At 36.9% G+C, this 18,851-nt stretch overlaps 1 protein-coding gene across 1 annotated transcript in view; it reads right to left on the bottom strand.

Annotated features, from left to right (window-relative positions):
- The window catches only part of NAV3 (neuron navigator 3), an 819,162-nt gene that overhangs the window by 572,493 nt on the left and 227,818 nt on the right, over positions 1 to 18,851 (bottom strand). Inside the window, exon 2 of the mRNA XM_019653202.1 lies at positions 1,305 to 1,712. Within this exon, the coding sequence (XP_019508747.1) occupies positions 1,305 to 1,376 (72 nt within the window). The 5' untranslated portion in view covers positions 1,377 to 1,712. The remainder of the gene's footprint in view (positions 1 to 1,304; positions 1,713 to 18,851) is intronic.

The raw sequence follows: 18,851 nt of genomic DNA, 5'->3' as shown, positions 1-18,851 counted from the left end.
AACACACTTATTTGTGTAGAAATTCATATTCACATTAAAGTGAAAATTGATTTCAGGCATCTTGGATTTTATGGTACTTAATATTTTCTGAGATTTACTTATACTGCAGGTAAACAATGAATGAACCAAAATGGACATAAATATTCCCTCCATTTCTTTTTGAATTGATGCAAAGTGATCGTTGTAGCACCCATTCTAGTGGCATTGGTTACAACGTTAGAATAAATTAATAAGCTATTGACTGTATGGTCTCTTCTAAACTTCTCACCTCCAAAACTGTGAAAGAGCTAGTTGTCTTCTGAGAGTACAAAGTAACTAGTAAAAAAATTTTCTAAGACAGATGTGAAAACAAACCTTAATCATGCCCCTTAGACCCAGGTCTAACTAAAAATCTCCTTTCTATTATCTCATTATACCTCGCTTTTGTGCCTTAGCACTGGGTCCCCACACACCTCTCCTGTACTAATGGAGTCAATGAAAGCACCACAAAAGATAATATATTTCATTATGAGTGGGCTTTCTCTCCCGGGCACCATCTCTGACCCTTCTGATAAGTGCTCTCTAGATGGTTCTCACTACAGTGCAGCAGTTTGGCAGGAAAGAGTTTCTAAAAAGGTAGAAAAATAAGGCTTAAGTGCAATCCTTAGTATTCAATTCCCAGCTTCTTGCTCAGAAGCTCTCTACACCAGTTTTTAAAAAATATATTAGCACGGTCTTTTCTTGATATTTTCCATTAGTTCCTTCAACATCACACTTCAAGCGTCAAACAAAAGCTCACAGTTGCCTCATAACTCTCTTTCCAGACCAGCTGTAAAAATGAGAAGGCTTACACTGACGTTCCCCAAGGACATGAAATTGGAGGCTTTCAAATGCCAACTATAGCTTCTAATGGCAGGATGGCAGGTGTTCTCTTGTAGGAGCTCTAATGTGCTCCATTACTCCAGAGATGCCCCATGACTCACACCTCACCCTGGATCTCAGAAAAATCATACCTCACCCTGGATCTCAGAAAACTGTTCACATGAGGTCAGGCCAGCAGGTCACCGGAACGAAGTCAAGAGTGAGAGAACAACGTGGAACCCTTTGCCAAACCATTGGATGGATGAACTCAGAAGACTTTAGAAATAAAACCACCAAAGGGTGATGAAATCCAGACCCATAGCAGCACTTGGCTATATGGCAGGATTTGTTTCCACAAAATGGTATATTATTTTATCTCTTAAAACTCATGCATTTTCAACTAAGAATACTCTCTTGAAGGATAAACAAAAATGACCAAGTAAAAGGAAGTGTATTTGTCTTACCTTCTTCTGATCTTCTAGCTTATGACTCACTGGATTCTTCCCATGTCTGTTCATCTCTGAAGATAAATCCATCACATTAGGTTCTTACCCTTCAAAATGGAATCTCTTCAAAAAAGCAGCAAACTAATCCAAGATGCAATCAGTAGGAAAACACTGGCATGCCACATTTCTCATCACACACCGTCTCTGAACTTCATCAACTCCAAGGAATGATTAAAAAACCCATTGATTGAATGGAAAAAATGAATTTTGGAATTTACTCCTGGGACTTTCCAAATCAACATATCGTTTTTAAATACTGATGTCTCAAAAGCAAAACTGTCATCCAAGAATTTTAATTCCAACTGCTATCTTCTTCTTTCTTCACAGCTTTCCATTTTAATAAATAATTACACAGTTCCTGTAAACCTGTGATAAAAAAAATAAGCACACAGTTAATAATTCTTCCCCGTCATTTATAGTACAATTAATGAAAAATTCTTATCTGAAATGTCCAACTTAGAAAAAAAATTAGGCACAGATTTTATTTCACTTAAAATAGCAAGTGAAAGGCATTATTCTTCACCCCACTGCCTTCAAAATACCAACAGTAATACCTGAACCAAAACAAATATTAAAACCAGGGATTCACAGCATAGTGAAGCTAAAACTCAGCTGAGAATACAAATACATTCATCAAACAGCTGTATATGCTCCATGGTTCCACTTATTAATCACAGCATTCAGAGAACTACAGAATTTAGACAAGAGCTTGATTATAAGTAGATACAATGCTAGAGTGATACTTTTCATAAAGAATTGTATTTAAACTTCAAAATCAACCTGTGAAGTTGTCATTGCTCTATTTTAAGATGAGGGTATTGACAGGGTAGGAAAACTTCTGTAATTCTAGTAAATGAGTAGTAAATAACAGAAGTAGAATTAAAATTCAGACACCTTTGAATCCAAAACCCTTTTGTTGTTGTTATTGTTCTAGACATACTTGTCTCAACTCATATTGCATATTTTGTCCCCAAGATAGCATAAATGACTTCATCAATTGCCTAGCAGGGTTATGAATGCACAACGCGTTCTTCTAAAAGGGTCAGGTAATCTGGTGGTGCCTAATCCCACCTAGAAAACTGAATTATTTGAAAATAATCTTAATCATATAGATTCCTGGGGTCTACCCAACTCTGCTAATTTAGAAGCTACAAGTAGTGCTTGGAAATCTGTATTTTTTTTTTCATCTCTTCTAGACACTCTGATACAGGAAAACCACTAAGGAGCTGAAACCTCCCTCTAATGCAGGACTTCTCAAACTTGTCTGCATTTTGGAATCACCTGGGAAACTTCAAAAACTACTGATTCTTGTGTCCCATCCCAAGAAACTGTATATAATTAGGCTGGGATGAGATCTGACTCTTGGAACCACTGTCCTAGTACTATATATAGTCCTTTTGCATAATTGACCAATCTCTGCTTAAATACGTTAAACAAGAGGAAACACTGTCTCAAGGGCAGCTCTTTCCATATTGAGGCAGCTCTAGTCTTTAGATAACTCTTCCTAATTTGGAGATGAAGTCTGCATTCCTGACTATTTCTGAACATTTGTAATTACTTATGTCCTCGTAGCCATCACTGTACACAAAACATTTTTAATTTCCCTTTTTATCTGACAGTTCTTCAAGTATCATTTTAGCCTTGTTAAACATCCCTAGCATCTTCAACAATTCCTTACCACCCTGGTTACTTTCTTCAAAAGAGCTTTCTCTTTTCACACGACCCATAACCTATGTTACCCAGAAGAGGGCACAAAGGTCAGGCACAGCATGCTTCTTTTAAGAAATAACCTTCTCACAAAACATGACAGGCCAAGCATAAAATAAATGATAAAGCAGACAACTAGTATTTGAAAAATCACCGCCTGAGCTGCCTTTTGTACCTCCCCACACACTATTTCCTGTCTAGCCTTCCTTCTGCCAACCATTGATCCTTCTCAACCCCTCAGCTCTTTTATGTAAGTATTTGTTGTTTGTAAACTAATGTTAATGTTACTAGAAAAGGAACCAGTAGGGGCAAAGGCTTGGATGTGACAGAAAACATGGCCAATTTGAGAAACTCAAAGGAATTCAGAGGAGTCGCTGAAAAAATGTCAAGAAGGAATGTAGCATAATAGAATTTATAATTTTAAAAGTTCATCTTAGCTGCAATATGGAAAATAGATGGGAGGGAGTGGCAGAATACGAAAGAGACAAAAGCATCCTGAACTAGTGTAAGAGCTGATGGGATGGAAAGAATGACCACATTGCGTGATATGGTATTAAAAAGGGGGAGTTGACAGAATTGATAATTGATTGGATCAAGTATGAGTGTAAATGTGTGGTTTAAGGACCCATGAGCATATGGATGATGATATCATTATCTAAAGCAGCAAATCCCACATGAGAAGCACTTTGGACAGGAGGAGATAAAAGAATTTGTAAAGCAAACAAAAGAAGCTTGCTAAAATCAAGAAAATTACAAGCCAATCTCACTGACGGACATAGAAGCAAAAATCCTAAAGGAACATTAACAAATGGAATCCAACAATGTATAAAATGAATCTTTCATCAATTCCAAGTTGGTATTATGCCAGGAATAAACTTTAAAAATCAATCCATGTAATTCACATTAGCAAAATAAGGCAAAAAAAATATGATATGCTCATCTCTATGGGTTCCCAAGTATAATTTAACAATTTAAGTATTGATTCATGATGAAAAAAAAAGTTCTTAGGACATGAGATTTATCTGATAAACCTTACACTTTATCTGATAAAGTATATTCACAAAATATCTATAGCAAATATTATACTTATTGGTGATAAGCTATACTTTCCATTTGCTCAGGAACAGCACATGAACACCTGCTAACATGACTTCTATTCAATATTGTATTGTCCTGGCCATGCAGTGGGACAAAAAAATGTGAGAGAGAGAGGAAGAAGAGGGACGGAGGACAGGAGGGAGGGAGATGCAGGCAAGTAGTATAAACATTGGAAAGGAAGAAATCAAATTATTATTATTTGTAAATGTTATGATGATATATATAGAGAGAAAATATTAAAGAATCAAGAGTTAAATTACTAGAATTAATAAGTGAATCTAGCAAGTTTCCTGGATACAAAATCAATATATAGTATTCCTTTATATTTCTTTATAACAGCAACAAATATTTACAAAAATGAAACTTTAAAAGGACAGTATTTACAGTACCACTAAAAATATCAAGTATCTTGAAATAAATCTCATATTAGATAGTAAAAACTTTATGATAAAGCAATAACACATCATCAAAAAAAGTAAAGATCTTAATGAATAGAGGGCTATGCATATACATAGACTGAAAGATTCAATATTGTAGAAATGTGAATGCATGCCTAAAAGATTTATAGATTCAGTGCATTACTAATCAAAATCCCCAGTTTTCTTTTGATAACTTCAGAATATGCTTCTAAAATATATATGAAAATAAAAAAGACCAAGAAAATCCAAGACACTCGGATGAAAGACGAGTTGCAACTATTTGCTCTACCGGATGTTATGACATATTATTAATATAAACCAACTATAAATAAAATGGTATTAACTAGTGCAAGAATAGGTAAGTTAACCAATAAAACATAAAAAGCCCAGAGAGACTCTTAACACATATGCTCACTTGATTTATTACATAGGCAAAAATAACAAATCTGTGGGGGAAAAGTCTTTTCAGTAAAGAGTTCTGGGTCAACTGGATATCCAAGTGGAAAATAAAAAATGAAACTTGACCTCTACTTCACACCAGTAATCAATTCCAGGTGAATTGTAGATCTACATGTGACAAAACAATAAAGCTTCTAAAAATTCTCAACATGAGAATATTTTCATGTCCTGGGGGGAGGGAAAGGTTTCTTAAACAAGAGTACAAAAGCACTGAACATTTTTTAAAAATGATAATTATAATTATATTAAAATCAATTTTTTTAATTTATAAGATTTTGCCAATAAGAAAAAATAAATGCAACCCACAAAGTAGATAAAAGGTACTTGTTATACATATAACTACACGTAAATACATCCAAAACTCAAGAAAAGACAGGCAACAGACAAAAATATTTGAATAGGCTCTCCAAAAAATAATAGAGATAGGGAATAGTTAGTGGTTGCTATGGGTTAGGGATAGGGAGAGAGGGTAAGTATGTCTAAAGGGGAGCATACAAGGAAGTGTTTAGTAAAAGAACCAAGTTGTATTTGATTGTAGACATGGTTATATGAATCTATACATGTGGTAAAACTCCATAGAAGAATACACACACACACACACACACAAATAAGTGTACTCGTGTATAAAACTGTTGAAATATGAACAACCTCTGTGGATTGTTCCACTGTCAGTTTCCTGGCTTTGATACTGCACTACAAGGTATTACCAACTGGGGGGAACCAGGTGAAGGATATACAGGATCTCCCTGCACTTTTTACTTCTGCCACTTCCTGTGAATCTTAAATTATTTAAAAATTAAAAGTGATAAAAAAGAGGATGTACAAATGGCCAATAAACACACAAAATAAAAAGTGAACACCCTCATTAGTAATCAGGAAGATACCAATGTAAACCATGATGAGATACAACTTCTCATCTATCTACATGGACTAAAAAACAGGAAGAAGAAGAAGACCAACTGTTGGCAATGACATGGAATAATAAAAACACTACGGGTCAAAATATAAAGTTGCAAATATTTTGCAAAAAAAAAAATTAGTTTTACCTACTAAACTTGAAGATGCACATACTATTGTAGGACCCAGTAATAATATTCTTAGAGTTGTACTGTTCAAACATACAAGCTTATGCGCATCAAGAGAAATGTATAAGAAAATTCCTTCAGAATTACCAAGAAAACAGTCCCAGGAACAACACCCAAACTCCATCAACATTAGAATGTATAAATAATTTGTGATATATTTTACAAGAGATAACTGTACATTAAATAAAATGAACAAACTATAGATACACATATCAATATGGATGAATCTCAAAAATATTAAGAATTCAAAGATGTACAAACCAAAAGAATATATACTGTATGATTCCATTTCTATAAAGTTCAAAAAACTTGGAGAACTCAGCATTAGAAGTCAGGATAGTGGTTACCTTTGTTGAGGGGCAGGAAAAGAAGTTTGGATTTTGATAGAAGTTTGATTGAAGTGTTATAAACATGCCATTTTTTTACTTGGGTGGGCATTACATGGTTGTTAGTTTTGTTACAATTCGCTGAGCTGTAAATTTACGAGCTGTGCAGTTTCCTTGATGTTTCGTATGCTTTGTGATAAAAATATTAGCTAAGAATGGGCCGACCGAGTAGCGTGTTGGTTAAGAGTTGGTTTGGAACATCAGCTCTCAGCAGCAGTGTCCCCATTGGGATCCCACATTAAGGCCAGTGACGCTGCGCCCTCTACAGCTAAGATGGTGAACAACAGCTCAACCTGGAGCTAGGCTAACGTGAGTCACGGGCGATGGCGTAGGCTGCAACCCCTGCTGCAGTGAGCTGCTGTGAGCTACCATGAGTGGCCGGCAGCCGGCATGAGCTGCCAAGAGACGCCATGAGGGGCCGTCCAATGGCCGGCAACCGATCTGCTTCAGCCTGGAAGAGCACAATGATCACAACACCAACATGGGTCAGTGAAGTGAGGTCCTCCACAACTGCACTGAAAAACAAAAGGACAGCAACTTGTCTGTTCCCCTTCCTTGATTCCCCAACGCTGTTTCCTCCCCCAATTCCCCAATAAAATCACATATATATGTTAGCTAAGAAAAAATTCAGGTACATCTATGTCTTTAGTATTTCCATGTTGTTGTAATAAGCAATAAATAAGAATCTAAGTTACATGGATGTTACCATGTTCTTAGTGGTCATTTCTGTGGTTTTCTTTTGTTGTTTTTTTTTAAGGTTATGGGACCAGCTGTTTGATTATGGCACAGACTTTTGCCTGAGAACAATAAGTTTACCAATACATGATCTTTCAAATGTCAGAAAAATGTATTCATCTCCTGACTTCCAATAGATCTTCTAGTTTTTTAGAGTAATGAGTTATTATAGTCTATTATCCATATTTTATACAAATTTATTTATATTAGTATGAAATATTTCCGAAAGGATCATGAATGCTCTAAATTATTGATATTGATTCGCCTTACCTAAAACCTACACTTACAGTGCTGAAAGACATATAATAAAAGACACGTAGCACTGAGTACATAACATGTACTTGACACAGTGAGGCCAAAAATTTCAAATCTAGCTCTGTCTTTATCGAGCTTCCAGTTCAGTGGGAGTCAGGTGTAAATAAAGCTAAGGAGCATCAGGACACATTTTCCAGCTGTGTCCAACATCAAAACCTTAGACTACTAATGAGCTTACACCAACGATAAAAGGCAACTTCATGTAGACAGCATTAATTAATAGAATACTATGCAGATAAAATTGAATTTGAAGAGGACAACCAAGATGACACAGTAGGTAAACGCTGTGTTTACTTTCTCTCACAACCATAAAAAATTACAAGTAATCTACAAAACAACCATTATTGAGAACTGCCTAAAATCAAGCTGAACTGAAGCTTTTCAACTAAGGACATGCAGAAGAAGCCACCTCCAGGCTAGTAGGAAGGTCAGAGATGCGGAATGGGCTGGTCCCACACCCACGTGTGACCATTAAAGATCGGGAGGGCTATTTCAGTTGTGGGGGTCCCTAGAGAAGTGAGAGATCCCAGCCCCACCCCAGCCCAGGGTTCCAGTGCCAGGGAGAGAAGTCCCCATAATTTTTGGTTGTGAAAACTAGTGGAGATTGTGACTGAGTGAGACTTAGTGTGGTTTCACTCCCAGGCACTGCTCTTAAAGAACTCGGGGCAAGGACTTACCCACCAACAGGATCGCTGCTTTTGAGCTCCAGTGTTGGGGCAGCAGCTGGAAAGGCGGCAGGGACAAAGTATGGGGAATTGAGTTGTCTGACTTGGGACAGGGGCTGGAAAGGCAGCTTTCTCCTGGATGGGGAAGCTGGTGGAGGCCATTGTTTCTTTGCTGAACCCTCCCCCTTCCTGGTGTGTGAACACAGGTGGCGCCACACCTGAGTCTCCCCTGCTCATTCACCCTGCCCTGGTGATTCGAGACCAGGCCATGCCCAACTTTTGGGCACACTCAGGTCGCTTACAATGGCTTTTTTCATGCAGATCACCTGCCTTGCCTGAAGCTGCAGACTTTCCTAGGGTCTCTCAAAAGTTCATGGAACCGAGACAAGCAGCATCTGGCTTGAGCATGTCCTGTACCTCTGGCTGAGCAGCACTAAGCTGGCACTAGCGGCAGCCGGCCTTGGGTAGTGGCTTGGCCTCTCAAGGTGCTTCCAAGCACAGCACAGGTGGCAGCCATTTGCGGATTTCTTTCTGGCTCCTGCTGGATGGCCCTGGGTGGGGCGGATCCCCTGCAAGGTGGTCCTGGGGCTGGCGCCCCCCGTGGCCAGATTCAAACTGAACTGGAGCATCACCCAACCTCCTCCAAGTACAACACACCTAAGGGGTGGACTGGGCAGGCTCCAGAGTCCTGCTGAGGCAGATCCTGCTCCAAAGGGTCAGCACCTTCACAACAACTCTTCCACTGTAGTCAAGTCCAGTCCTCACAACCTGTGAGTTCAAAGGTCAGTCCCTCCCACTGATGTGCAATTATCAACCAAGTCTCAACTACAATAGGAGGGCACACACAACCCACACAAGGGACACACCTGGAGCGCATGGCTCAGGTGACCAGAAAGACTGTGCCACTGAACCCCACAGCACACCTACTACATAAGGCCACTCTACTAAGACCAGAAGACATAGCAGCCCCACCTAATAAATAGAAACAAACACAGGGAGGCAGCCAAAATGGGAAGACAAAAAACATTTCCCAAATAAAAAAAATAAAAAAAACAAAGTTCCAAAAAAAGAACTAAGTGAAATGGAGATAAGGAATCCACCAGACACAGAGTTCCAAACACTGGTTATCAGAATGCTCAGAGATCTCATGGAGAACTTCAACAGAGAAACAGAAAGCATAAAAATGGAGATGGAAACCATAAAAATGAACTAGTCAGAAATAAAGGACACAATAATGGAAATGAAGAATATTTTACAGGGAATCAACAGATTAGATGAAGCAGAGGATCAAACCAGTTATGTAGAAGATAAGATAGCAGAAAACACCCAAGCAGAACAGCAATAAGAAAACAAAAATCCGAAAAATTAAGAAGAGTTTAAGGAGCCTCAGGGACAATGTCAAGTGAACCAACATTCTCATTATAGGGGTACTAGAAGGAGAAGAGAGAGAAAAAAGAATTGAAAACCTATTTGAAGAAATAATGACAGGAAACTTCTCTAACCTGGTGAAGGAAATGGACATACAAGCCCAGGAAATACAGAGAGTCCCAAACAAAATAAACCCAAAGGGACCAATGCCAAGACACTTTACAATTAAAATGCCAAAGGTTAAACACAAAGAGAGAATCTTAAAAGCAGGAAGAGAAAAGCAGTAGGTTACCTACAAGGGAGCCCCCATAAGACTGTCAGCTGATTTCTCAACAGAAACTGCAGGCAAGAAGGGAGTGGCAGGAAATATTCCAAGTGATGAAAAGCAAACACATACAACCAAGATTGCTCTACCCAGCAAGGCTGCCATTTAGAATTAAAGGACAGATAAGGAGCTTCCCAGACAAGAAAAAGCTTAAGGAGTTCATCACCACCAAACCAGTATTACAAGGAATCTTAGAAGGAAGATGGGAGGGGGGTTAAGGATAGGTGGAAGAGGAAGGGATTAAGAAGTACAAATTGGTTGTTATACAGTAGTCATGGGGATGTAGGGTATAGCATAAGAAATATAGTCAATAATATTGTAATAACTAGGTATGGTGCCAGATAGCTACTAGATCTATCAGGGTGATAGATGGGAATGGGGTTGGGGGCAGGTGAATAAGGTGAAAGCATTAAGAAATACAAATTGATAGTATGACAGTACAGTATGAGGAATATAATCAACAATGTTGTAAAGATCATGTAAGGTGCCAGATGGGCACAGGACTTACACATCATAGACTGTGTAGATGCCTGATCACTGCACTATACACCTGAAGATCTGAAGTAGAATAATACTGAATGTCAACCGTAACTAAATATATAGGTATATATAGTCACGGGATGTGGAGAACAACATAGGGAAGATAGTTGATGGTATTGTAACAGCTATATAAGATGTCAGTGGGATAGTAGCTTGGGGGGTGGGTTATCACTTTATGAGGGGTTTAAATATCTAACTATTATGTTTCATTGTACACCTGAAACTAATTTTAAAAATTAATTAAAGAAAAAAATTTAATTTGAATATAATTTCAGTTCCTTTTAAATGCATAAAAGATGTAATATGACTTATGCTTACTTTTGTGAAATAAAAACCATTTATCTGAAAATTCTAAAGTAGCTGCCAGAAAAAAGAGTGGGCTTATATATATTATAATGATTCTGAAAGTTATTGTCTCATATGAAGGTAATTGTCAATATGTCAATATTAATTGTCTGCCATTCTTCCTCACTATAATTCAGATGTTGGGTTTGGTAGTGAAATATAATCACTTTATGCATATGTATAGTTTCATTTTTTTCCATAGTTTAAGAGAAGGTTTCCATACTGTTCAGATTTACTTAGAAGTTCCTCACTCATATTAAGGGTTCAAGAAAGTGAGAGTGTGAAAGAATTTTTGAGTGGTTGGGGATGTGTGCTACTTCCTAACACAGCTTCTGAGAGGGGTTTTAAGGGGACCATTCAGGGAGTTGGACGCATGCTCCCTGCAGTTGAGAGAACATGGAAGCCCAGTACAGAGCAAGGCAAAGTGGCCTGTGGCACTAGGGTAGGTTGATCATCTGAGAAGTAAACTGAGGTCATCTCTGATTGTAGATCAAAGATGTATAATTCTTAGGGACAAGATATAGAATTTGTGGTAGGAATGTTTGCCTAAATTCATAAAATGGAGTCTGCACAAAAGAGGAATTTTCCAGGGTAAGGGGCCTCCTACAGGGGGAAGCGGTAGGTACTGCAGGGCAGAGAAGCTGAAGAGAGATCTGAAATGCCCAATTCAAGGACAGGTCATTATAAAGGTCAAGGGAGGTGAGATCAGAGGGACCCAACAGTAAAATCTTCAAACATTTCAGGCAAATAATCATGAAAAAAAGTCAGTTTTAAACATCCCACAAACCTAGAAAATGAAGTCATCTTACAGCAGTATCAGACAAGAAGAAATGTTCTACCTCCATGCCTCCCCTCTTTTCCCCGTCTCCCCTACAAGACCTTGCAAGTGGGGAGGAGGTGAAAAAAGAATGCCCTCCCCCAGAGGCTGAAGTGTGGTAGGGAGGGGTACCCAGTCTTGGTCTGGGTGAAGAGAAAGAAGCTTTTGAAAATAGACGTGTTAATAAAAAGACTGAAATAAATATTCTAAATTGTGAATTGAATTTTTTTGTGACCTAAACTCATCATAAAGCTTATATGATCTAAAAATGAGCAAAAACATGAAATAACCTAAATTTACATCCAGGGACTAAGAAACAATTAATTGTTTTAAGAAGTCTGAAGTAACAGGAGAGAAGTTTGGAATAGAGATTTAGATTTGGGAGTCATCCGTCTAAAGAGGACATCCCTTATGGAAGTTACACAGGGTGAGAAAATCACCAAGGGCAGAACTCCAGGCAGAAGATCCAAATTGTCTTAGGTAGTATTGTTAAAATCAACCCAAAAAGTGCAAACTTGATTGTACCACTTAATTAAAATTCTTTAATGGTTCCCTAACACCTAGAGCCAAAAAAAAAAAGCAAAACTCAAAATTCCTTAGAATGTCACTCAACGCTACCAATATGATCTGTTTTTAACTTTCCAGCTTCATGTATTACCACTCACAACTTCTATATTTTATTGTACTTATATAAAAAAACCTGGAATTCCTGAGTACAATATGTCATTTCATATCTCGAGCACTAACATATCCATAACTGCCACACAATCCAACTGGCAAAGTCCTGCTTATCCTTAAAAAGCCTCCTCAAATCCATTTCTCTCTTGAAGGCTTCACTTTATGTCCACAACCCCACTCCAGACACGTTAGGCCCTTTTTCCCCAGTGTTCTATGAGCATCTGTATGCTTCCCCCATATTATCACACTTACCTAGTTACTTGTCCCCCACTAAATTGTCAGCCCCTAAATACTTTTTTAGAACCCCCAAGGTACAACACAACTCCTGGAGGCTGGTAATCATTCATGAAATGATCCATGTGATTTTGAGAAAACACGAGATTCTCTTTCTCTGTTTTTCTCTCACCAATAATTTCCTATAAACCTAAATAGAATGTATCAAAATTGTCTCATTCTACCAAAACATTATGTATAGTTTAGAAAGGGCTCTTTCTGGGCTTAAGAGTTTTAGCCATACTCTTTTTCACTGAGGTGTCACATGCCTCAATAAAGTACAAAAACTTAAGTGTACATCCTATGATACACTCCGTTAACCACCACTCTTATGATGATATAGAATATTTATAAAGCCCCAAATAACTCCCTCACTCTCCCTCTCCTTGAATATTCCTAAAAGCAGTCAGTATAGATTTGTTTTCCCTGTTTTTGAAACTTCATACTAACTGGAATCATTTGTTTCTTCTGTTTTTCAAAATTTACTCTGGAGGTCCGTCTGCATAGTTGTAAGTCGCAATCGTTCATTCCTTTCTTTTGCTCTTATGGAGGGGATGGTTGTGCTTACATATCTCAATGTATGTAAGTAACCAAAATAAAGCCCAGTTCAACACAGGATGATTTTTAATCATCCTGAACTCCATATCCTAACTCAGGCTTTTTGGATTCTTTATGCTTACAAATGAAGACAATAAAATAATTTGCTTTAGTTCACATATTTCTCCCAGGCTCTGTGATCTCTATTCAAGTCAGAGAGAATACACAAGAATCAACAGTTCTTGTAGCCAGACTCTTGACAGAATAACAAAGCACAGATCCAGAAACCATGAAAAAACATGACTGGAAATTTCTTTTGGAATTTGTATCAGTCAGAGGTGAAATGGCCATTGTTTATTCTTTGAATTCTGATACTGAATTATTAAATAGCTCTGTGTGGCTAGATCCGTATTTCTAACGTGCAAAGAAAAGGATCCAGGCCCAAATGGAAAGGGTTAAGAAGTTACTCCAGTAGAAGAGGGCCTTGGGGACAGAGGTTTCACTTACCCTCCCACCAATGTGTCCCAGACCCAATACTCCGCTGTTACATATAATAAAGGACTCTATCACTGTAAAAATATTAGAAAACTACTGGAATAATATGACTATCATTAAAAAGTGTTTAAAAATTTGTAAACATCACTACCCATTCATGGTTGAAATATAAAAGAAAACTTAAAAAATAAATAGAAATAGAAGGAAGTCAAATAGCTATGGCAGAGAACATCATACTTAACAGTGAACTATCAGATTATATGGAATGTGCCATTTATATGAAGTTTTAAAACGTGTAAATTATTAGTATTATTTATAAATGCAGACAAATATAATAAAGTATAATATCATGTATGAAATTATGAATTTCTTAATCAGGAATATGATAATGATGCCTGCTACATCATTTCAACAAAACATTGTATTACAGGAAACTATCGCCATGGTAAGAAAAATAAATAAATACAAGGATAGGAAAAGTAGAAAAATTATTTGAATATAGTATTATTGACTATAGCATTTAAGAAAATTTATAAACAAATTATTTAGAAGTAATAAAAAAGACTATCATTTACAATACACCAGCAAAATGTGTACCTTTATACCAGCCACAACAATAAAATCAGTGAAAGAAAATATAATTTTAAAATGAATTCCATTAGTAAGAGAAAGATAGACTATAGAGATAAAACTAAAGAAATAAATTAAGATCTTTATATAGAAAAGACTTTTATTTCATTGAAAGAGATGAAAAGTAAATATAAGTGGAGAGATATAACATTCATGGGTAGGAGGATTCAATGTCATTAAGATGTCCGTTGTCTTCTTCCAATTGTTCCATAATTTCAATTCAGTTCCATTCAAAACTTCAATATATAACTTTATTATGTAACTGAAAAAGTTGATTGTTAAAGTCATATGTAGGATCAAAGGAATAAGGCAAGCCAAGATAATTTTGAAAAATGCATGCTTTCAAGGATATCAAGATTTATATAAAACAATGATATTTAAGATAGAGGGGTCATGAACAAAGGGAAAAACAAATAGGTTATTGTAATATAATGTAAAGCTCAGAAATAGAAGCAGACACATCCACATCAACTATTAACATGGAATCCAATGAGGAAGGAATTGAGGATTTTAAAAAATAATTCTGAAACTCATTATTCACATGGGAAAAAATGTAGCTAGTAGAAAAAGATTTATTTCACAATACATAAAAAATACAAGCTCTAACAGAGATTAATAAAATTGACTATAACCATCTGTACAACAAAAAGTGAGCATATCCCATAGAAAAGAAAATCCAGGAAGGACTGGGAACATGTATTTACAACATACATATATGTATAAGTGTGTGTACATACTAACAGAATTCTTACCAAAAAACTACACACAAAAATGACAAACAACCCAGTAGAAAAAGGAGCAAAGTATATGAATAGGTAACTCCTACAAGAGAAACATGAATGGCCAACAAGCATATGAAAAGTAGTAATGGGGAAAATACAACTTTTTAAAAAAGACACTACCTCCCACGCTTAACAGATTGTTAAAAAATATTAAATGTTACCAATAGTAACTGTTGGGAAAGATGTGATGGTGTTAAGATTGTCATGAACAGTTAGTGGTGTAAGTGCTGTGCAGGAATAGGGCAAGTACTATAGGGGGTATTTGGGTAGCAGATACATCAATCGAATTCCTATGGAGAAATCTACACACTACAAGATTAGAAATATGCATCCTTGGCATAGATTAAAAACTAAAACAAAACAGAAAGGTTCTAATTATCCAGTATCAGAAATTTAGATAAGTAAAGTGTGGCATATACTTGTATGAGATGGTTTACGGCATTTAAAATGAATGATCTAAACTTCCTTATACCCATTTAGACAAATCTTGATAAAATAGCTATGTATCAAGTAAGGGAGTTTCACAGGAATAGAGTGTCAAATCAGTTAGAAGAAGTTCAAAAACATATAAAGAAATAGTAAACATCGTGTAGAAATACATATAAATATGGTAAAAGCATAAAAACATGTTAAGAAATGATAAATCTGAAATCAGAAGGGCAGGTTTTTTGCCTGGGGTAAGAGCATGGACTACCAAGGGAGCTTTCATAATGATGCAGTATTCCATGTCTTTAAACAATGTCTATAGCAAATGTGAAAATGTGGCAAAGCTAGCTGTTGACTACAAAAAGTTAATTTTGTGTACTCTTTCTACTTATTCACTCTGCTTTTCTTAGCACTTAAAATAGTTCACAGGAGAAATAAAAAGATGTTTAAAAAAATGAGATGTTATAGAACGTAAAAGTATTTATAATAGATAAATCAACCAATATCAAATGATGGGACTTCCAGCAAATGGTTTTCTGAAGAGCTAGGACCTCCCCACAGGTGGCATTTCACAATGTGCCAGGTCGAGGTCTCTACTTAATTATCACGTTAACTGGAGAGCACTGCTGGCATTTATTGGAGGGAGGGGAAGGACGATAAAAGTCTTGCAATGCATTGGTACAATCCAGCACAAGGAAAGCTTGTCCATAGGGCTCCTCCCATGGATAGACACGGTCCCTACATCAAGCAGCCTTGGAACATGGCTGACTTAACCATAGTGTGAGTTCACAACACTCACCATGAGAAGATGGCCTCTTCCTTAAGATCCTTCAATAACATTTTTTTTCCCCCAGAGCCTCCTACATCTCAGAGATTGTTCTAGGACCAGGAAGAGAAAAAATGCATAAGGCTTGCCCTGCCCTCCATCCCCTAAGCTGAGTTCCCAGCTCATTCCGTCAGCCAAGGAGTTGGGTTCCCTCAAGTTAACCTCAGGAAATTATGTTCCATCTGATACAATTAAACAGAGCCTAGGTGCTATTGGTTGCACCATAAACACCTCCCGACATCAATTTCTCTCTCTTTGGGGTATCATAGAGAACCCAGCAACAAGAAAGTCAACAATCATGTAATACAAATTTTTGAGTTACTGTTTTAGAAAACTTCAATCTAATTATGTCCAACAAAACAAGTTTTTCTCTTGTATGTCAAGCATTCAGGAAAAGCATTTTAAAAAAACAAACAAACAAGAAAAAACAACTGCCTTGCATCACATTTCTCAAATTTACTTCTTGTAAAAACTCCATCTTTCCCACCTGTGACAGGCAGGAGAAATAAAAACAGCAGGGAAAACATTATGTTCCCTGCAACATGGCTGCTCTGCTCCATTTCTGCAGACTGGAAATGGTAGGTTATTTGCCTTTATCAGATAAATTGGCTCTGCAGCCCACAATTACAAGAGCATACACAGGTTTTCAGCAGGAAGTTTGGACTTGATTAGTTCAAGATAAAAGGATGAAAGGAGAGTTGAATATCATTCCGAGCCAATAACTGTATGTGTAATGGAGATGGAAGAGTATAAAACATACATATTCTTAGGTACTAATGATAAGTAGAAAAAAGCTTGCATCTTTTAGCTAAATTTGTTTATTGCCTGAAAACTCATTGTAGTAATTCAAGGCCAAGTGACAGGAAATTGCAGTTTCCTGGCTGACATCAATTCCATCTTCAGTAAGAGTTCTGAAATGGAGTTTCTACGCTCTGAAGAAAAGGGGAAAACACACACTGTATTTCCAATAACTCAGGTCACAACCCAGTTGATATGGCATACATTATGTAGATAAAATTATGATGAATGCTTATAAACATGCAGAGCCTTATTATGTAATTTTGATCAAACTTGATTGGATAAGATTCTTGCATTTCGTCTGTATATGAATTCAGTTATTTAGAGCATACAGGCTCCCATAAGGGAGATTTGGAACACATGGCTATTTCTTGTTGCAACATCAAATAGACAATCATCATAGCTAGGTAATCATAAAAGTAAATATAATGAGAATTGGTGAGCTAAGAAAAGTTTTTAAAATTTTTCTGGTTTGCTTTCTGTGGAAGGGTTGTTTTCTACATAATTCCTTTTAGGGGGAAAGATTTCTATCCATGCTAACTCCTCCCCAAATATGTAAATTGTCATGAGAGTGAAAAATAAACTACAGTGCTATTTGAACCATAGTACTCTTGTTATAGCAGATAATCCTTTACCCTAAACAAAAATCTTGTCCTGATGGAGAACATGATAGACTAGACGGTTTTCAGTAAATACTCTACCTTCCCAGCCTCAATGACTTGGAACTTGCCCATGTGGCTTGCCTTGTCCAATTAAAAAAGAGTGGAGTGAGGCCAGCCAAGTGACTCAGATGGTTAAGAGTGTGAGCTTGGAGCAACCGTGGTTCGAGTCCCACCCGAGCTGAACTGCTGCCAGGTGGCAGGATGGCTCAGCTGAAAAAAAAAAAGAGTGGAATAGTGGAATAATGCACAAAGAGGTTTTAAATTGGCTTGTCCTTGTGTCCTCCTAGGGTCCTCCATGAGAAGGGCACACCCTGGGTAGCCACTGGTCCCTGGAAAAAGGAGAAGTATATAGAAAAGGCATAAATCTAACCCACAGCACAAACCCAAGCTCAGTCAAGCCCAAATGAAGTGTAGCTGACCCATTCATTAACCAGAAAATAAATCTTCTTTTTCTAAAATATTGAATTCAGGGGAAGGATAAAGGAGGAAGTTAGACAACATTATTGAAACAATAGATAATACTGAAAAGAAAGAAGATCTGATGACATATTAAAGGAACTAATTTGGAATTCATGAATTTGAAATTAGAAGTTTTAAAAACTTTTATGTGCAATTCATCATGATTTCAATTTCCCGATCTTCCACATAGAAGAGTGAAATACACCATTTCTAAAGATCCCTACAACTTTAATATTCTAAGATTTGATATAGTGCCTCCTAATTTCTGCCACTTTCTTAGCCAACGTGCTTCACTATCTAAATCAGTCCATTGCAACATACAGACTCTGAGTAAGAAACACATTCTCCTTAGGAGACGTTCTCAGCCCTCCTTGATTTCAGGTCATCATTTGTTATCATTTTATAGCTTAATGGTCTATGCCTTAACTTTCTATTATATCCAACATTTGGGCACTCATGCAGCACAAAGGAGCAAAAGCTACCTATTAAATATCATAAACTCCATGTTAAGTAGAGAATTAGAAGTCTGGCCAGCACATAAAACTGAAAATTTTCTACTGGAGAGACTGATGGTAGACATTGAAAAGATATTTAAAAAGATGAGCACTCAGTGGAGGTCATTCCTTTATGTAGTAAAATTCATAAAATATGGGAAGAGGGGAAGTCCTTTGGGGA

This window comes from Hipposideros armiger, unplaced genomic scaffold (assembly GCF_001890085.2).
Source record: "Hipposideros armiger isolate ML-2016 unplaced genomic scaffold, ASM189008v1 scaffold_199, whole genome shotgun sequence".
In the NCBI taxonomy this organism is placed as follows: Eukaryota; Metazoa; Chordata; class Mammalia; order Chiroptera; family Hipposideridae; genus Hipposideros; species Hipposideros armiger.
This window is presented reverse-complemented; position numbering and strand designations above follow the sequence as displayed.